At 39.0% G+C, this 21,955-nt stretch overlaps 1 protein-coding gene across 2 annotated transcripts in view; it reads right to left on the reverse strand.

Annotated features, from left to right (window-relative positions):
• The window catches only part of LOC109038785 (short stature homeobox protein 2), a 35,589-nt gene extending 19,559 nt beyond the window's left edge, over nt 1-16,030 (reverse strand). Inside the window, exons 1-3 of one of the 2 annotated variants that reach the window (XM_019053975.2) lie at nt 15,821-16,030; nt 11,639-11,728; nt 6,028-6,316 (exon numbers count right to left, since the gene is read on the reverse strand). In XM_019053975.2, the coding sequence (XP_018909520.1) occupies nt 6,028-6,307 (280 nt within the window). In that variant the 5' untranslated portion in view covers nt 6,308-6,316; nt 11,639-11,728; nt 15,821-16,030. Of the gene's footprint in view, nt 1-6,027; nt 6,317-11,638; nt 12,071-15,820 lie in introns of those variants that run through there. The other variant, XM_019053974.2, reaches the window with a different exon arrangement.
• Between the last annotated feature and the right edge of the window lie 5,925 nt (nt 16,031-21,955).

The following is a 21,955-nucleotide window of genomic DNA, read 5'->3' on the forward strand; positions in this document are numbered from 1 at the left end:
GGATGCACTACCCGTGGTGTTCTCACATGGAAAACTGCATCGGAACCGCGAACGGCAGACAAAGTACTTCGCCCGAGCCCCCGGGGTTGATTAATCACCTCGTTGGGGGCAAATTTCCTGCCGTGCCAAACCACGCCCCCTCTCGGCTCCTGTTTTCCAAATTATAAACCCGGCGCACCGTTTGTTTATGGCGTTTGTCTTGTTTTTCATTTCCGCGGCCCCCGCGTAAGTCCGGGTCACGGAGAAAATGTCGCTGCAATTCGCGGTGTTACGATGCTGAACAGAGACTTGCAGTACATTTTTGGGGGTAACTGATCCTGCACTCGTTTAAGTACTCATTTTTCCATATGTTCGCATGTTCTCGTGAAATAAATTCGATTAATTCATGATGTAACTTAAGACGGGGAGCTGTGATGACGATAGACCGCAGATAAATCTTTGTCGAATATACCTAAAAAACTTTGATGTCGAAACTTTATAAAAGCTAAGTGACCATCGCGCGACGCTTACTAGGAATTATTAAAGAGGAGGGGGTCTAGGGTAGATAGAATTCCTCCTAGGGGGAGGAGGGGGCATACAATTACGAAAAAATAAGTGTTTATATAGGGAAACATTTTAAGTCATGGGAAGGATGAGGGAATCCTAACGTCTCGGATTCTTCCCCCCTGGTAAAAATTGGCAGTAGAATCTGTGTTCCAAAATACCATAGACCTAAAGCCGGCTGTAAGATTTCCAATAGCTTCTGTAGCCGGCTGTACAATTTCTTTTAGCCTTTTACAGCCGATGGCGATTAAGCAACAGCCAGACGATAAATTGTATGCTAAACGTTACGAAATACGGATACTAGGACTTAGTTAGTTTTTGGACTACCGCTCTCTTTTTGTGCCGTAGTATCTTGGTTTATTTTGCGAGGAAAGCTCCGTACTTTTGAAGGATGCCTGCCATTCTTAATATGTTGGAGCGCTTTCAATTTCTTATGATACTGTGCAATACATCTGGTGTGAAATAGTTGCCTCAGACGCCGTGGCACGCTGCGGCGAGGCGGGCGGGCAGCCAGTGCGAAACGCGCATTGGCGCCTTCAAAACTAACAGGGATACTTCACGCATTGCGCAATGCGTGGAGTATCCTTGTTAGGTTTGTAGGCGCCAGTGCGTCGCCGCTCCGCTTTGTGTTAGGCTCTAATATTTAGTCTCGCGGAGTCAGCGTTTTTCAACTCATGATTTTGAAATGTTTGCACACTCTGTATGGATTATTCTCATTTAATTGATGAATAAAAAATGTTTCAAAGGAAAATATAATGTGTGTTTTGTAAATATTAAGGTAGTTCCGTATCAAACTTAATGATTTCAAAAGCACACGAATTTCTAAACAATTTCTTATAGCCTTTTTTTAGCCAATGGCGATAAAGCGTAAAGCCCGGCGATAGGAAGGCCGACAATAGCCCGACTGTATACTTTTTTATAGCTTCGTATAGCCCGGCTATATAATTTGCTACAGCCAGCTATATGATTTTCAATAGCCTTCTTTAGTAGGCTTTAAGAACTCCTATGGTATTTCGAAACGCAGCTCCTATCGCCAATTTTTACCAGGGCCGCCCGGCTATAACGTGTCACTGCCCGGCGATGTAACATAGGTAGATAACCTGGGTAGTGCAATTGTGCATACGGAAAATGACGATCATACTTACTTTTGTAAAAGTTTTGACTTCAAAGTTCTTTAGATCAGTCGGCAAAACATTATTGTGCTAATGTTATTAAAATCATGTCCATCATCTACCCTATGATTCTCAGGAGCAGCCGAAGAAGAAATTGCGTCGGTATGTCCAAATTCAATTCATTATTTCAAAGGAATTGCATCAAAATACTGCACAGTCATAGGTGATATTAGAGTCTCAATTCTAATTTACTTACCCTCTCCTACGCTCATGTACAAATTACAGACTATTTTACCCGTCCATGCAGTATTTTGGTGCAAATCGGACTTTAACTTTGAAACAACTAATTAAATCTCCCATCCACCGTTTTTGTAGTAACTACATTGATTCATCTAAATGTAAAACATGTACAGGTATAAAAAGTTGTTTAAAACAAGGATCTTGTAAGTCTCGCTTAATGTGTCATGGACCAATATCAGAACAGCTTCTGGAATAAAAAACTGTGAATGGAAATAATACCGACCCAATCACTTACTCCCAATATCCCGAAAATATGTCGGAAAATTTGAGAGTATTTCTCTCTGATCGCATCACGCGGAACGTCAAATACTTCTTTTTACCCGTGCCGACTCGAAATGATTTATCACACGCCGCTCTCAAACTCAAATCTTTTCCCGATCGAGTGTACTGCCGTGCTCAGGTAAAAACGCCGTATGAACATTCAAGAGTTGCCAAACTTCTCCAATAAAAGTTTAAATTTTGTGGGAAATTACATGTGTATATTAATTTGGACCGCATTCAGCAAAAAGGAACCAGCGCTTATTCAGCGTTGTAAAAATGTTGCTTCTTCATATTATCCAAAAAAATTCCCCAGATGGCAAATAATTTTGGCCTCCCACCAAAAATTTGTTGATTTGATAGAAAAATAATCGTGTTTTTAATACTGCATACAAATTTTCAGTATTTTTAGAAGGAAAGAGAAAGTTCCACGATTTTGAAGACACAGTAATCGCGCTGGTGCTTTTTTGCCAAATGTTATCCATTTATCCTTGAAATTTTCAGAAATTATAGATTGAATTTCGAACAAAATCGTCTGAAAAATCGGGAGAAAAATGGACGTATTTCTATCAAACGGACCTAAGCGCCATAGGGTGAGGAAGGTAGAGGGGGCTTGGATTGGCTGCGGAATCGGGCGTCGGGCTCATTCCGTCCTATACTCGCAATGCTTTTTCATGACGCTTAGTAGGTCCGTTTGACAGAACGCGCTATCCGGGATTCTAAATTCCTCAAAAGGAACTCAAATTGGCGCTCAGTTCCGTTTGATAGAAATAGTCCAAATATCCAAAAAATTTCCGGCAAACTCGCGTGTTTTATCGAAGGAAATTTGGCAACGTCCGAAGGCTCATACGGCGTTTTTCCTTAGCACGGCAAGGCTCTTCCCGAGGTTCAAATTTGACCTCGATTTCCCAGGGTTTGACAACGCGCGGCAGCCGTCTCATTGCTGGTTACCGTCGTCTGAGAGCGTAATCCAATTTTTCATGTATAAGCAAACCCTTATATTAGGCGAAATCAAATTTCGGGTAAGCTGCCGTGAATCCCTAATGCCGGGCCGCAGCAGCCAGCGCGCGAGGAAAAAAAACTCCTCGCGATTTATTACCGCCAGGGGGAGGGGGCGCAGGAGGCGGGAGCACGTCACGGAGGGGGAGGGATGCTGGGAGGGGTAGGAAGATGAGAGGAGTTAATATACTCGGTGTTCATCAAGGTAATGGAATTATATTAAAGGGCGCGCGACCGTGGACCGTCGCACTGAGAAGAAGTTTTAAATTACATTAAGGTACGGGGATGTCTGAACGTTAATGCCTCCCCGAGGGGCGCTAAGGGGCGCTAACCGTCGCCTCCGCCCCTATCGACAACTCCGCGGCTCCGCCCCCTTGTGATTTTTCAGCACTTTAGTTTATTAATTAATTGCGCCCGTTGTACTCGGATAATTCCTAATATCAACTAATAAACCCTGATATGCTTCGCACTTTCCTTCCGTCCTCTTCCGTGTTTTGCGTCTGCGCCCCGAATTCCCGCTAATCCCGGTCCTGTAAGTCTCGCCGTCGGCTACATGAGCTGGGATCCTCTCCCGGAAGTGCTCTCCTTGAGCATTACGTATTCATTGATGTACTATCATGATTGGTATTTCTACTCGATAGGGAGGCTTTTCATATACGTTAAATCGCACTAAGAGGTCGATCATAAATTAATGTAACGCTTTTCAGAATTTTCGGAATATAATTTGAGGAATTGTTATCGGACACTTGTGCGATCTTACAAAATAGCCTACTCAGTTAGGTAAATTCCTAGGTGGGAAAAGACCCATTCAGTTACACGCACTCTTGATCTGAAAATGTTGATGAAAGGCCTACGTGCATTGGTTGGGATTGGTGCATCCAGGGCTAGGGTATTCGAGCTTCAATGTTCATTCGTAAAAATTCCTAAAATCGTACAGAGTTGACTAGCCAATATGACTAACCCTGAGTATAGTATGGTGGATGGTGGAAATAATTCTACCTAAACATCGCAGAATGCGACAGAAAAAATTATTTCATCGAGAAATGCGTTCATTGAGACACAAGAAAAAATGGTCTTTCAAAATTCTTCCTTTTAATCCGATTTTTAAATGTGGCTATCTTAAAAAGTAAGTACCACATAGTTTGCATTTTCACATGGCAGACACTGAGTGTCTTCACAAGCCCATGAATAATAATATTCAATATTGTTTCCGCTGCAAGAATAGCCTCCTTGGCCTCTGTCTATAGATTTTTGACATTTTAGAGTAGGATACTTGTCCGTGATAAAATCTACTTTCCAGGTTACTAAGTGAGACAATAGCAAGTTTCTTCACCTCACTGGAAAGCTGAAACGGTACGAACACCACAAACAAAAAAAAAAAAAAAAAAAAAAAAAAAAAAAAAAAAAAATCGAATAATTTTACCTCGACCACTTGTTGAAGAAAGAAGGGACTCTATCATTAACTTCAGGTATCAGACTGATTCAGACGTGAAGTTGTTATTAAAAATCGCCATCGAAAGTTGTGATCACATTAAATTGGACCCAAACAATAACATTATACCGTTCATGCTCTAGGTAGAAGAAAATCGATACATACCCTGGTAAAAATTGGCAATAGGAACTGCGTTTCAGAATACCATAGGAATTCTTATAGCCAGTTTTAGAAGGCGATAGAAAATCATATATCTGGCTGCAGAAAGCGGAGAAAATCATACAGCCGGGCTATAGTTCCTATCGCTGAACTGTGCAGTTTATCGCCTGGCTGTTGCTTTTTCGCCATCGATTATGAAAGGCTATAAGAAATTGTGTAGAAATTCGTGTGCTTTGGAAATCATTAAGTTTGATACGGAACCACCTTAATATTTACAAAACTTACATTATATTTTCCTTGAATACAATTTTTTTTCATCAATTAAAATGAGAATAATCCATACAGGATGTGCAAACATTTCAAAATCATGAGTTGAATAACGCTGACTCCGCCAGATTAAATATTAGAGCCTAACACAAAGCGGAGCGGCGAGGCACTGGCGCCTTCAAACCTAACAGGGATACTTCACGCATTGCGCAACGCGTGAAGTATCCCTGTTAGGTTTGTAGGCGCCATAAAAGGCTATAAGAAATTGTATAGCCGGCTATAGAAGCTATAGGAAATCTTACAACCGGCTGTAGGTCCATAGTATTTTGGAACACAGAGCCTACTGCCAATTTTTACCAGGGTAACGCTAAAGCGATACATTTCTGACATACAACATAGAACTGCATCGGTTATTAGACTATGAGAGAAACTACAAATCTGCCTTGATAGCGAAAAGAGCAGTAAGTGCATGCTGGGATGAACCTCAAGATACATAAAAGCACGTGCTATAACCATGCCTCATACAGAAATGCACTTACTGCTCTCTTTGCTTTCACGGCAAAATATTAAAACTCAGCAGTTAACCATATTGCAATATGCAAACAATTGAAGGAGGAATACTGCGCTCAAGGTGCTATTCATTCCCTATTTTCTTCGTAGGTCTGAACCAGTCCATTAGTGCCTGAACGCGCAACTAATCGAGCTTAGCAGTCGATCGTGTTACATACACGAGGAATTGAAGGGGGCATGTTGCGTTCGAGGTACTCTACATTCCCTTTTTTCTTCAAATTATTCCGTGTGATGGTCAATTTCCTCGAAATTAAAGGGGACACATAGCGTTCGGGGTACTCTAAATGTCTTTTCTTTTTCAACTTATTCCGTGTGCTAGTCAATTTCCTTTCTCCATTTTTTTCCTATTTTGTTTCTTGCCATCTTATGCTGTATTTATTTACATACCTTCCGAAGGAGTTTGATCCTGTGGTGAGGCTATCGGCTGAGGAGACCTCGAATCGTATGAGTCGATAACGACAGGTGAGATTGATCCACGACTGGAGGAAACATCACTCCATTCTTCCTCTTTCTCCGAATCTGCCGCCGCCACCTCTGCCTTATTTTCTTTTTTGTTTTCCTTTTCGCTTTCCTTGTCCTTTTCACTATCTTCCTCCTCCGCTTTTGTTTTTACCTTCGCCTTGCCCTCCTCGAAAGACTTCGAAACGAACTCGGTCAGTTGCTCCATCCTTTACCCCTGCAAATTTCCAATCAAATTCTTTAAAACGCATTTCAATAATAGTTTGTTGTGAATGGACCGCGTTATGCAGAAGGGAACCGAGCCACATCAGCTATTGCCAAATTTAAATGGGCAATTCAGTGTTTTACGTTAAAACGGTTTTGCGGCTTTTTGTACAAATGTAAGTTAATTTTTTGCATAGTACGAAGCAAATTCCTTAAAATTTTCAAAATAATCCGCAAAAACGTTCTCTTGTAAAAATTTAATTGCCCGGTTAAAGTTAGCAAAAGCTGATGTGGCTTGGTTCCTTTCTGCTTAACGCGGTCTAAATTTTAGACGCTTATGACTTTTATGACGTTTATGAATACACATACTATTTTAAATTGACGGGGTCTTGAAATCTGTTGCGCTTTCTGTGTGAACGTGAACTGTTACCATAAGGAAATGTTGAAGCGAATTATTATTTTTGTAAAACACATCGATGGTAAATTTGCGTTGCTTCAAAAAATCTCCGGTCCTATTTTATTTTTGAAAAAGAGACCAAATCAATATCATGCCCTGAAATTTTAACAGAATATTGACGGTTAAACTGCAAAAATGCGTTTCTCGGTTGCAGTGTTTCAAAATCTGTTTTATTTTTTAAAATTAGACCGAATCAACATCATGTCTTAAAGTTTTTACTAAATATTTTTCATGGAGAGAAGAAAAACCGCTGGAATTTCCGAAAAATGACGTTCAGTAGTTTTCCATGTAGAAAATAAAGTAAGACAGGAAGTCTGCATTGCTGCAAACCAAGATACGCATTTCTGCAGTTTTGCCATCGATGTACTTCACACAGAGGAGAAAAATCAGGAAAGTTTTCAAAATATGACGTTTAGTATAGTAAGTTTTTCATGTAGAAAAAAAAGTATGAGAATAGACCAAGATACGACGCGTTTCTGCAGTTTCATCATTGACATTCAAATCAATCAAAGTGACTTAAATAGAAAAACAGAGCTTGCATCGAAATTTTTAAACGTGGACTTGAAATATTTTACTGTGAGGAAACATTTATAGAAAATACTAAACAAATTCTCAAATATATAATCATATTGCCTCTCAAAAGATATTTTCTGGCCCACCTTTACCTTAAAAATTGAAGGCGGGATATCAGAATGAGTAATCTCCATACATTCTTGCTTCAGGTGAACTTTTCTTCCTTTTTTTCAGTTAGAAAACGCCACCTTTTAAATTGCAGATGCTTTGAAGTTGCACGGTGCAATGAACATGAGTATTGAGATAAAATTTCAGTTCAATGCAATATTTTCGCATTTTTTACCGCATGGAAATGCAATATTTTTCCATCATTTGGTCAATAAATGCCGATTTTAAACGATCGCTGTGGAATGTTTACAATTTGTGATGCAGCTACAAACAGGAACTTATTTTCATCGCAGCAAATCTTATAAAGAGGAGCTCCTTCTAATGATAGATATGCAACATGCACAACATTTTGATTCAGTAGCAATACTCTTACCGTGTAATTTAAATTAATTATGACCTGACTATTTGGGGGAAGTTGTTGTTGCTCTGAAAAACTCTTTAGACCTAAAAATAACAAGCTGTACAGGTACCTATTTTTCAATGTTTACAAGTCCCAGATTTAAGTGTCAAAACTTCCAACCACTGACCCATTGCTCGTAGAAAGAAAATGGTAATCTTACACAGCTGTCAAGCCTATAGCGCTTTTTTGAGCAGCTAACGTTTGAATATCGATCGTGAAAGTTGGAAAACACGCATCCCAAGACATCGTCAAAAATTGTTCGTTAAAATGTATTTTTCAAAAGCAAAACTGACGGACTTCATTTCTTGGAATGTTTGCGGATTTTTTTCACCCTACCCAGAATACTCTGGAAAATTTTCAGATGATAACGTCCCTTGCTCAAGTGGAAGATCAGTGCAATAAAAATACCTATAGATAAGAAATTCCGATGTATTGCAATAATTGTTCAATGTTTTATTATGAAATTGCTATTTTTTTTTATTTTTGGTTTAGATTATTAAAACAATAAGTGCCACAGAAAAATAGAGCCTTGCAGCGTATTTGGCACGAAATATTCAGACGGAGTAGCGATGAGATCAAAAGCATTGATCTCGATGTGTCTCAAATAATTCAGCAGCTCCGATTTTAAGACTTTCCATTTACCTATTGGGAGTCGTGATAATTTTGCAATTTTAAAGCCCCAATGGTTCTCTATCAATTCATACAGCATTTCACTTTTATAAAAATGATGAACTGGTCTTTCTAACCTCGCACCGTGCCCACTCTCACAAACAACGATGCGATGAAGTGCAAAAATGAATGATACAACTAAATCAACATCCAAGTAGCTCAAATTGCATACCCATCCAAGTGAAGGAGAACTTAGTTTTTCTTCGTGCTCCAGCAATCTTCCTCAAAATGCATTGCATGTCGACGGAGAAACTGAAGATCTTTCATCTCAATTTAGGTGCTTAAAAATCTCCGTTCTCGTTTTATTTTTTCAAGAGGAAGCCTCATCAAATTTTTCGATGTTATTTTAAGAAAATATTTTTTGCTCGATCGGGAGAAAGGATAAAAAATGTAATAACTTTCGAATAGTTGAATTTCTTTCATTCAAATAAAATAAGAGATAAATAGTTTACGATCCTTTCACCATTTGCATGTACACAGACATGAATAAAACTAACTTTTCATTAGTCCAAGGAATTCATGCAGAGCCATTCTTTCAGTGTTATAAATAAGGCCTTTTTGGGTGATAAAATTCATGTAATACTAATAATTTCATACTAAATTATTACTATAATGTAAAGACTTATATTTGTTTTTAAATAATGATTGTAAAGGCGACCCTACGACCAGAGCAGATCTTAAAATGCCGCTAAAAACGAGCCGGATCTAATTCTTGTCCGGCCGTAAAAGGTCAGCATAGAAATACGGAAAATACATATACGGATTTCCCATGGAGGAATACAAAAATATGAATTTTCGCGATAAGATTAAAAAAATTGCCTTCGGGATAGTGCAATTCCTGGTCTTTATATCACGTTCCTACAAAATCTCAGTTTGTTATTTTTTTTTCATCTTTGGCTCAATCTTCTAGCATTAACCCATTCTACGAGTATATTTTTTTAGTCCGAATCTCGGCAATACTTAATTAGATAATTAGAAAAATATTTGTGTGTTTGAGTAAAAAATGCTACCCCTCTCAGAGAATAAAATGCGTGTAAAGCGAGGAATGGGTTGAAAAAGGTAACGAAAAAGAAGTATTTTCGGAATCTTAAAAAATCCTTAAGAAAAGAGTATAAGGGAGAGTTAGAAAAAGTACCGAAGTGTTTTTAACCGTAATGAGTACCTGCTATTAGACACCCCAAGGCCCTTACGGGTGATACAAAACGCAGATGCTCACCCTAGCTTTTGTTATCGATTATTTGAAGTACCTAGAGCTACTCAAAGTATTAAGAATACCTAAGTTTAATACACGAAATTTCAGAACTCCGTTTTCAGGCTCATATGTGCGACATTAGTTCAGATTTTTCTCAGGCACTTTGTCAACCTTAGATGGGGTTTTCAAAAGTTTCACCTCGCATGTACATATTGTACCTAATGTATTAATGGCATTTTTGCACAAAACATTTAAGTAACCCGATGGACAAAATTTATCAAAGGGGAGTTAGACATAAACATTTTCTATAAAACCATTTGTATCTATCACGGAACCATTACCTATAACGTCTCAATGTTATAACGTTACAACATATCTATATTGTTATCTTCATTTTCATCACTGAAATAATTGTCGTCTCTGAATTAAACATTTGCTTCTGTCTTGATGAATATAGTCCTCATTTAGCTCAGTGGAGCACGTTAGATAATACGAAAGTTGATGTCTGTCGTGCGCCTTCATTATTCAAAGTATACTGCAAAATATCCTGCATGCGGCAATAGTTATCTATTTGATTATATGAAGGGGCCTTTATGGTATTGAAAACACTGGAGAAAGGAGATATTAATATTTCACTATTGAAGTTTGTATATTTCTCGGTATGTTTTGAAGTGAATCGGAAATCGTATTCTTTTGAACAATTAACCTCTTAAATTGAGGGGCTTGGAGGACAGGGCACAGAAGTGCAGTTTTCGCTATTTCAAGAAATACATGTTAGAAGTTGCGAAATTACATGAATCCTTATCTGAAAAAAACTTACTTTTTGATGCTTAAAAATTGGAATTTGGGAGCGAATGTTTCGTAGAATATCCACTAAAAACTAGTTTTACCAGAAATCATTAATATCTCAAGATTTTAAAAAACTGCACCTTGTCCTCCAAGGCTCCTCAATTGTGGCGTTCACGGGAAAAGAAACTTCAGTCGTCCAAAACTGTAAATTCATATCAGCGAATAGAGGGGCTTGAAAAGTCAAGACAAAAATTTAAAAAATGTCACTTTAAAAAAACCTTGGTTCAGGATAAGCTACTTAAAATTCCACATTTTTATGTGAGGGGTATATTGTTCAACGGCCTCTATTGGCACAAAAAACAACTAATCGCTTGCAACTAAAAAAATTAATTCAATAAATATGAGCGTTTACAGAGAAAGCAAAAACCTTATTATTCTCGAGGGCAAAATTTTCAGTGAGCTATTTTTTCAAGCCATAAATTCGACTATTGATATTTCTCTCTCGTGCCCTGAGAGTCAGGTACGCACGGTTAAGTTCATTTTTGTGCTGATTAAAGGTGTGAAAGTCGCATTATTTAGGTACCACGCTGCTATCCCAGCGCACTAGAGCGCTCTGCAACTTCCAATCGTGCACTGAAAGCCGCATTATGATCCGAAATTGTCATACTCTTAACATGCAACATCAAAGTTCAAATCAAGGCGGTCTCTCTTGAAACTTCTTATTTAGCACTGAGGACTTTAAACCGCCATCACTTCAGATCGGTTAGACATTTTTGGGCGATTTTTGCGCTAAAGTATTCTCAGAACACTCTCCGATGCTCTGATACCAATGACATAATTTTAAGTTTTGATAGACTGAGGCAGGGACGGTCTGATCAGGGGTCCTGGGATGCTTCAGCAAGCCAAAAATTCTGACAAATGGCTTACCTACGGGTACCTCGGCAGGACTCCTCTAGGGGGCCCCAAAACTTGAACACTCTCATAAAAGAAGACTTTATGTAAGTTAGGGGGCCCCACCCATGAGAAGAGGCCCGGAAAACTTATCAGCACCCCCAAGAAATTTTCGTGCCAAACCGACACTGACTGAGGCCTCTTAACTCTTAAACAATACCAAATGAAAAACAATTGAATAATCTTATTTTCTTACCTCCATTTCGTAAATAACATTAGCCAGAGAAAATCTTTCAATGATGAAAGTAACGCCTCCGCCTTATCACTAAATTCACAGCACTTTTATCTGTAACCATACAAATATAATAATCACCAGACGTTACAGCGACTAAAATTAGTCAATGGTTTTGCGATCATCCCTCAAAGCATCGCGTACGATCCCTTCAGAGGAAAAAACCGTTCACCCGCAAGATTTTGTCTCTCGATATGCAATCGGCGATAATTAATACAGCTGAAATATTGAAGGAATGTCGACCGGAGACACACTACCGCTGAATTTACGACCCCGAGTCAAAGGAAGAAAAATAGGCGGCAGGACACGAGGCGCGAAAGACTCGAAAAGAGCACATTCAAAGGCCCGGATAAACGAATCGCGATAAAGTTTAGGTTTTAGAGGTGAAGATAAAATAATAGGATTTGGCGAAGAGGCTTCCGTCGTTGGTCGTACATCCCTGCGCACGCACCGTGGGAAGGGAGGGACTTTATGAACCGCCCTTTTAACCGTAGATTAAGTGATTCTATTGGCCCGAGCACCCCATTACGGTCCCGCTCCGAGGGGGTGCGTCGCCACCCCCTCCGCCACTCCCATCCCCGACGTGACTTTATGCCAAATTACTCGACAGATTTAGCGACATAGTTTATTATGCCGCTATTCCTTATCATTAATATTATTTAGGTTTTATTTTTATAGCCCGCCATTACTTAATGCTTTTCAAATTAATTCGGACTCCTCGTCGCTGGAAAAAAGTCGTCAACTAATGTGAACGAATTACGGCCGTCGGAGTCTACCCTTTGAATTGGAAACCCTTTTCTCCGGATAATACCTCCTTTGCCCGAGAATTTCCCGGCTTCATTTTCCTCGGCTTATCCCTCGTGACGAAGGGGTTGATTTTTATGGTCCAGTTCCGGTTGTGTACTTTCTTAAAATGTGATCATCCCTACGGAAAGGGACTTCAGTCTACGGGGGAAAATGTTTCAATTGTTATTTTTTTATAGTTTGGTCGGAAAATCGGATCCTGAGATTTTGACGGAGATTTTGCTACACTGGAAAAAAAAGTCGCTTGGATCTAGAGTCCAGATTCTTAAAAACATTGACAAGAAAAAATACTCTCGATTCAATCGGACTTTTTGCTTGAATTAAAAGGAAATCCGCCTAAATCAAGAGGCTCGGCTCTTCGATTCGAGGAAAAATCGGATTGAATCAAAAGTATTTTTTCTTGTCAATGTTTTCAAGAGTCTGGACTATAGATCCAAAGCTACATTTTTTCCAGTGTATGCTAGCCTAAAGAACGAGTTGCGAGATATTTGGCTGATTTTTGCCAATTCACCTCCTAACAGAGGCTGTTGAGGTTATTCGTCAAGCTTAAGTGACGTGGTTGAGCTGGCTGGTCGATTAGGTCAAAAATCTCGGCAGATTGTAAATTTTTAGCCAAGAAAAGGACGATAGTCCTTGCGCATGAGCCTAAAGAATCATTCCAAATCAAAAAATTAGCAAAATTTAGGAAAATGAAAGCAGAACACTGTTTGGAAAAAAAAACCTCGAATTCGATACAGAAATCGATAACCGTATTGAATGTATGAGGTCTTTTTCCAAACAGGATTCTACTTTCATTTCCCTACTTTTGCAAATTTTATGGTTTTAATGATTTTTTAGGCTCATGCGCAGGGGCTATCGTCCTTTTTTTTTTTGGCTAAAAATAATTGAACCAACTGCCATTTGCTTTCGATTACTTCCAAACAATATATTGATAAAACTCATTCATAAGATTAATTTGTGAGCTCATTTTGACATCCTTAATATTTGCTATCAATGGTGCAAAGTGCGTCATCTTTAACATCCCATTGCACAAATTCCCTCGAGCAAATCATTCCAATTCGATAACCAGTTTTAAAAAATATTCAAAAAGAGAGGCAAAATATCAAGTTAATACCCATATTCAATGAAAATTTTATCAAATAATTACATGATCTTTTCAAGTAAATGACAACATATAGGAAAAGGTTAAAGATTTACACGATGTTTTCGTTACTGCCTTTTGCTCGTAAATATCTCACAATCAAGAATATTGATGTCATTTTTTTCATATTAAATATCACTGAATTGGCTCGATTTTTCACCTCTCTTTTTGATTGATCGGTATATCCGGGCCGAAGGTAGCTGGACACTTTACCCAATTTTTTACCCGATACCTAATTTGGCCAAAAAATTCAAACCAAGTTCTTTGGCTGTGTTGCTCAAGTAGCCCTTGAAGCACTACTACAAATAAGACGGACGGATCCAATACAACATGGAAATAGAGCAAGGGAAAGGGCGCCCATTAATGACGGCGCAGAGATACAACTATTCGTGCTGGATGGATGTCCGTGTTGCATCTGCAAAATTGAAGGCGCTTTGGCGTGAGGCGTGAGCATGCGATGCTCCGCTCTATGCTGCCGGTGAACTGTCGTTTAGGTTCGAGGAAAAGTTAAGAAAAAACCAGACCCAAAAGGTCTCTCCTATCCAGGGCCGGATTTACCTACTTGCCGCTCATGGGCCGCCTGTATTTTGCCGCCCCCTTCTCATTCGTTTTGAAACATCAATAAAAACCATCAAGTAAACGTGCCGGAGGGGGAGGGGTGCATAAGCGCGTTTACTCGTGTTGGACACATTTTTTGAGAAAGCCCTCTCAACACTATTAGCAAAAGTTCATGGAACTTTGCGAGAAAGTTAAGTTCCGTAAACCTATCTCTGTGTGGTCAATGCCTTCCATTTATCAGAAAATGATCGAAAAAATTACGAAAGAACAAACATGAATGTGGTTTAATGATTTTAACTTCCACCACCGCGCCGCGCAAACCAGACTGTGTTCGGCACAATGCGTGAAGTATTCCTACCCTACAGTGTTGTAGGCGCTGTGCGTTTCACGCCGACCGCTGCTGAACGCAGTGTGTTTGACGCAATGCGTGAAGTATTCACGCAGGCTTGTAGGCGCTATGCGTTTCACGCTGACCGCAATGACCGCACTGTGTTTGATGCAATGCGTGAAGTATTCATGCAGTCTTGTAGGCGCTAATATGTGTTACATGCCGACCGCCGCGCCGAGGGCTTCTGCTTTTCATCTCAAGTCCTCGTCATCATTTCTTTCTAAGCCGCGTCGTTCCAGTCCAAATTGCGTGTTTGGTTTCTCTCTTGACTCGACTAATTAAAGGTGCTGTCTCTTGTATTACTGAAAGACGACAAAGTTAGAAATTACTATACTCTCAGGAAATGAGAGATTTTGTCGCCTTTTCTCGTTTGTAATTTTTTTTTCTGAATCCGATTTTTTTTGTACCTACATTTAAAAAATTGCAAAATTTGCCGCCCCTAGATTTGCCGCCATGGGCCGCGGCCCATGTGGCCACCCCTAAATCCGGCCCTGCTCCTATCTTCGTCTGTGTTGATATTTGATTTTTTTTCTTTTTTTTTCAATTTGATGTCTTATTCTTTTTTTAAGATTTATTTGTAGACTTACATCTGAAATTCGGATGTACCGGCCCTATAGCGCGTGTTTTCAGCTGATCCTCGGGTTAGTTTTACCTGGGCATGTAAGGGTTAATTCCATAATTTGGCGATCATCATTAATCATCGGCCTATATCATTGCTTGTAACTTGACTAAGTAAACTGTTGGTTCAAAAAGCATTGCACACAAAATAAAAATTATAAATGGACCATGAAAACGTTGGACTAAACAACATTGGGTAAAGTGTCTAGCCACCGGGCCGAATGATATTTTCAATGCACATATTTAAAAATATTGACAGTCCAAAGTAACATTGTGCTAGAAAAATTTTGAATTAATTTTACAATCGAAATGCAATCAAATTCCAAATTATTTACATCATTTTGGTTAATAAAAGCCGAGTTTAGAAAATCAATAAAATCAAACAGAGAGGCAATTTGCGATAAAAAAATTTCAATAATTGCAATAAATTTCAATGAAATGAGCCTCTTCAATTCGTAAATAGACAAAGTGCTGGACTTCAATACAATAGCAATAGTTTTACCATATGATTGAAACTTATTGCAACCTGTGCAATGTGGGGTAGTATAGAAAATTTTAGGCACAAAGGTATCACGTAAAAATCATATCGCACATTTTCCCCGGATGATCCAATTCCAGTTATTAAGCTCCATCTTACCTGCGCCAGAGGTGCGTAGCTAAATCCGCCGTGTTCGATTTAGAAAAAAACCCGTCCCTTGAGTAATTTTTAACTGTCACGTAGGTAAAGAAACCCATGATGTTGCATTTCGAGCAGGGAGCTCAAAAACTCGTTGACAACATTCAATTTTAATTGAGCGATATGATCGATGTTGATTCAATTGTAGTGAGGCAGTGCGAACTTTGTTTTCGGGTGATAATCATTATGCTCCGTGGCAAACATAGCGTACATAGTCACGCTAATTGGCGGAACGCATACTAATTACGCACTAATTGAAATCGAAACGCGGTCGGCGAGTATCAGTCATTGCGTCAAGAGCCGATCTGGTGCCAAAGAGTGGTAATAAAACCACAAACCGAATTTTCGCAACTCAATTTCAGAAACAAATTCCCAGGTTCCAATGCAACCAAAATATTGTAATGAAAATGAAAGTGTGTAATGCTTTTAACTGCAACATTTTTGCATAATTTAGTCAATTTATGCCGATTTTAAACGATCAATATAATGGGCTGTTAGAAATCGAAAATTTTTGGGGGATGAAAAAAAAACTGAATCATAGGTCTGAAGAATATTAAACCGCAAAAAAATTCAATATATAAAATTCCGAATGCTATTATCGAAGCGAGCTTTCCATCAACACAACTTACATTTTAAAAAGGGTTGATAAAGAATATAATAAAATTTGAAAATGTTCCTGAATATTCGCAAAAACTGGAGGGATGCACGTTATGGGGATTAATTCGTTGCCCTCCTGACATAAGGGCGTAACTACACTTCGCGATGAACCCTGTCGTTCATATAACTCAATGCTATCGCGGGATCACTGAATTCAGCTCATTGAACACGGGGTTTCCTCGGAACGACAGCACCATAGAGAAAAAAAAGGAGGTGTTTGCATTTCGGGCATCTTGGAATTTTTTTGATGACGTAGGTCGGCACAGCGACTTTTATCATCGATTTTCTTGGAAATGTTGTAATTTATGGAAAAAAGTCATTCTATAAAAAGTGCTTGAAATTTATATAATGAGTTGATTTGGACGTATTTCTGTCAAATGGAACTAAGCGCCATCGGGGTAGGAAGGTAGAGGGGGGCTTGGATTGGCGGCGGAACCGGGCGTCGGGCTCATTCGTTCCTATACTCGCAATGCTTTTCCATGGCGTTTAGTTCCGTTTGACAGAACGCGCTATCCGGGATTCTAAATTCCTCAAAAGGAACTCAAATTGGCGCTTAGTTCCGTTTGACAGAAATACGTCCATTTAAGCAAAAAAAATGGGACATTATGGTCCGTTTTTCATAGTTCGAATTCCGGATTTCGCTGGCCAGGTTGCACCGACCTACGTCACAGGGTAAACAAACCTCAAGATGCAAACACCTCCTTTTTTCTCTCTATGCGACAGCACTGGTACTGGATAAATGGGGGGGGGGGGGAGGATGGTCTTCCTCTGTCTCTCCCATCTTTCTCACTCTCTTTGCGTATGATGATATGCTCGTCTTTAAGGGGATGAAAAACGAATGATATGGCGGGGGTGGATTGATGAGGGGAAGTATCATGCGCAAACCAGATTCGGTGGAGTTGAATTTATTGTGAGGTATGAGGATGCTCATTCGTCATCCACAGCGAGGTCGCGTTCTTCAGTGGCGCGGCGTGAGGGATCGATTATCGATATTTCTCCATTTGAAGCTGTAGTAAAGAATCGATTATCAAGGTGTTCGTTGCGAACACCTCGATAATCGATCCTTTTCCATAGATTTAAATGGCAGATCAATCGATATATCGTAAAGCACGCCACGCCACTGACGTTCTTCGTGTACTCGAAAATATCGCATCGCTAAGCCAAAACAATACTAATTTTACGCTGGCGATACAACCTACTGAAGTTGAACTGAAGCTATTCTATAAGATTTACCTGAAAGTCGTACTAAAAGTTTAATATCTTTTAAATTTTCTTTGGATCCTCTGCCGTCATTCAAAATTATTCACAGATCAGCATTTCAAGCTCATAGGTATGTTAGACAAATTGTTTTTCTACACTTTCTTTAAGAAAAAAAAATTAAAACTTAATTTTTGTTCTCTCCTCGAGTTTTCTGACTGAAATTCGTAAGAAAAATCATTGTTTTTCTGTTCTATATTTTTTTTTTTTTTTGTGATTCAAAGATCTGCGCAGGAATTTTTTAATAGATGCGCTCCGAGCCGCGTTGTCACATATTGAGCTCTGAATGGCGGCCGACACCGGACACAACCAAGTCCACACTCGCGTTGCTGTTACGATAGGGTATAGCGTGGCATAGTGTTGGAAAGTTGGTGCGCCTTCAATATATTGTGCATGCAACACAGGCATCCGTCAAGTACGAATAGTTGTATCCTACGTTCAGGCGCTACTAGCGACATGACATCGCATAGCGTCTACCTACAGTCTACAGGTAGGCGTCCGTCAACGGAGTTTTTCCTTTGCAGATTCCAGCATATTCTCAAAATGATAGAAAAAAAATAAATGTCAGAGAGGAAATGTTTGTCATTTTCTTTCAATTTTTCTTTCCAAATAATTTTTAAAAAGTTATTTATTTCTTTCTGAAAAATGTCTTATGATTTTTTTTAATGCGATGCAAGAATCAAGAAGATTCATTATTTAGTTTCCTTTCTAAAAAAACCCTCTGACGTTAGAAATTTTAGTATTAAGTATTTGGTGAAAATCCGCCTGAAAAGTCAACGAGGTTTTTTCAGTAACTTAATAAACTAATTTTACAAATGTAACACGATCCGCGTGGTCACATTAAGCGCTAAATGCTATGTGGCGAGCGACAAGAAAAAGTTCAGAGGTCATTGTTACGGTTACGGGGCGAGCGGAAGGAACGTTTGTGCGCCTTCAATATTATATATATGCAACACGGGCATCCGTCAAGTGCGAATGGTTGTATCCTGCGTTCAGGCGCTACCGTCGATAGGATTATCAAGAAATATTCACTATGTAGACACAACAACCTCATCATTACTTTGCAACTCGTTAGTGCGCAGCATATTAGAGTATGCCTCAAATATCTTTTAGAACACTTTTTTCGGCTCAATCGAACATCTCATCAAAATGATACAAAGCATTTGGTATTTGTATTTTAAAAAATGCAATTCTAAGTTTCCCTCAGAGAGTATATGGTTAAACTGATGGTCCCTTTGCTCGGTTTAACTTAGACAATAGATGATAGATTCGTTTCGAAAAGTCAAACATTTTGGTTTTCAACTGCTGAATTGTTATTTCTAAACCAGAAAAGTCCCGAACCCCAAAATTCATTCTATATTTGTTAACATAATGGTGCTATAGTGATACTTTGGCCGGAGAGGTGACGATTTTATGTCTTGAAAACAAGGACCTCACATCGCATCGCCAGGCTTAGATAATTAGGGTGTTATGAGAGGCGAAAAAGGGGTTCTGAAATAGCACTGAGGCATACTGTAATTTTCTGCGCACTAACAAGTTGCAACGTAATGGTGAGGTTGCTATGTCCATAAAATACTGATTATTTCTTATCACAAATCTTAGCAATCTTATCGATGGTAGATCCTGAACGCAGGATACAACTATTCGTGCTTGACGGATACCCGTATTGCATATACAAAATATTGAAGGCGCACTAACTTACCTTCCGCTTGCCCCGCAACCGAGGACTTTTCCCTGTCGCTCGCCTCATGCCATTCAGCGCTTATGTGACCACGCGAATCGTGTTACCTTTGTGAAATTAGTTGTTTAAGTTACTGAAAGAAACCTTTGACTTTTTAGGCAGATTTTCATGAATTGCGCTTAATACTAAAATTGCTGACGTCAGAAGATTTTTTTTTAAAAGAAAACTGAATAATGTATCTTTGCATTGCTATGAAAAAAATACCATCAGAAAATTTTAGGAGGAAAAAAAACACTTTTTTAATTTTTTCGGAAAAACAATAAACTGAAAGAATATAACAAATATTTTCTCCCTGGCATTTGTTGAGAGTATGCTTGAATAGGTAAAGGAATTTTATTGTTTGTCACTCTAAAGATATTTTTTTGTTAATTTTTCAAGAAATTCCGTGCATAAAAATATGCGTTTTCGATGCATCAGAGCCGACTATGCACGAATCGTGAGAAAACCGCTGATGTCCAGTTTATCGCCGGTAGCCTCGTGATGGAACTCGTCATGAATGCCCCAATCGTCAAGAATCCACTTTCTGTAACTTTATTTGAATGATAATCTGCAGTTTTAATCTTTTTAAAATTAATTTTGAAGATATCAAACAGCTTCAAAATTTGGAGATTTTCACGTTTCATGCGAAAATCGCTAAATGTCCAGTGTCCATTCGTTTTTAATTACTCCATTCTCGACGGAATAGGAGCTGCAGACTGTTTAGGGATCCTTTTCTACCATCCACTCCTGGTTAATTATTACCTCTGAGCATTTTCTAATACCACATTTACAAGGTCTCCACAGTTTTTTGCAGTTTTCTCAAAATTAGAGAAAATGGACATTAGCGGTTTTCGCACGGCACGATTCAACTATTTCAGATATAATTTCGGTTTTACTTGAGCCCTTTTTCTTGCCATGGGTCTCGATAGTTCATGAGGCGCTCGTGGGAAACGGAGATCGAAGAATAAAACGGCTGCTTGCGATCGAAGCTGGGAAATTTTGAGCATAAATTTCAATTTTTCCCACCTTCCGGTCAACGAGAGCTCCACCAATCCTGTACTTTCCCGCCCTCAACGCTGATTGGCCGTTACACCTTACGAGCTGTTTTTGGCGGGAAAGCTCCACCAATCCTGTACTTTCCCGCTCTCAACGCTGATTGGCCGTTACACCTTACGAGCTGTTTTTGGCGGGAAAGCTCCACCAATCCTGTACTTTCCCGCTCTCAACGCTGATTGGCCGTTACACCTTACGAGCTGTCCTTGGCGGGAAATCGCGTTTTCCCAACCCCGTGCTGTTGGATTCAATACAAGTTAGTGACCTCCCCTGATGAATTTTTCACAGATTGCATAAATGCAGCTTCGTGCAGAGCCGCGAGAGTCCTGTGGCGATTCGTAGATTTTTCATATGAATCAATCCTGAACACGGTACACGCCGATAATAATTCGTCACCTTCCCGGCAAAGTATCACAAGCGCCATTTTTACCGAAATTGAGTTATGAATAGTTCCGAAATAACGAGATGCATTTACATACGAAAATAATCATTTTTTTTACAACAAATATGTAGAAATATGAATAAAAGTCGATTAAAGTTGATGTACTTTCGTATCACAAGCGCCATTTGGGAGAAAAGTATCACAAGCGCCAAGTTCGGCAACCGCCTACCTTTCTGATTGTTTTACAATTTTTGTCACGGCAGTCTTCGGAATGACTTGAAACTAAATTATTTTCGCATGTAATTACATCTCGTTATTTCGAATATAATATTTTTTTTAGACTAAATATAAATAAATATTTAAAATACTCCATTGAAGTTGACGAACTTTCGTATCACAAGCGCCATGTAAGAGAAAAGTATCACAAGCGCCAAGTTGGGAATAATCGCTCATCTTTGAGATTGATTTTCGATATTAGTATCAACAACTTTTGGAATGACTTGGAGCGATTCGTCACTTTTCGGCCGAAGTATCACAAGCGCTATTTTTATTAAAGTTGAGTTATGGGTAGTTTTGAATTAATAAGATGCATTTACATACGAAAATAATATTTTTTTTTAGATTAAAAATGAAGAAATATGGAAAAAACTCCGTTAAATTTGATGGGCTTTCGTATCACAAGCGCCAATAGATTCTCAGAGTGCCCCGAGAAGCCGATATCACAAGCGCCAATTTTCAAAGAAAAACCCGTTTTTTTAAAGAAATTTTATTAAAATTCGAAGCAGGGAGGTGTGCTGGATCTATATTTCAAGTTTCAAGCCAAACATCCGTCTTTTACGGTCGCAATTCAGTTGTTTGTGTCTCTTGAAAAGTTGGCAAAGTGGCGCTTGTGATACTTTGCCGGGAAGGTGACGAATTCCTGATTACTTATTAAATTGTTTTCTTGTCTTTTTCATACTTCTATTATATGAAAAGAAAAATAGAAAACAACTGTAATTTTTTTTTAGTACAATGAGACGTTTAGATC

Source organism: Bemisia tabaci, chromosome 8 (genome assembly GCF_918797505.1).
Source record: "Bemisia tabaci chromosome 8, PGI_BMITA_v3".
Lineage (NCBI taxonomy): Eukaryota > Metazoa > Arthropoda > Insecta > Hemiptera > Aleyrodidae > Bemisia > Bemisia tabaci.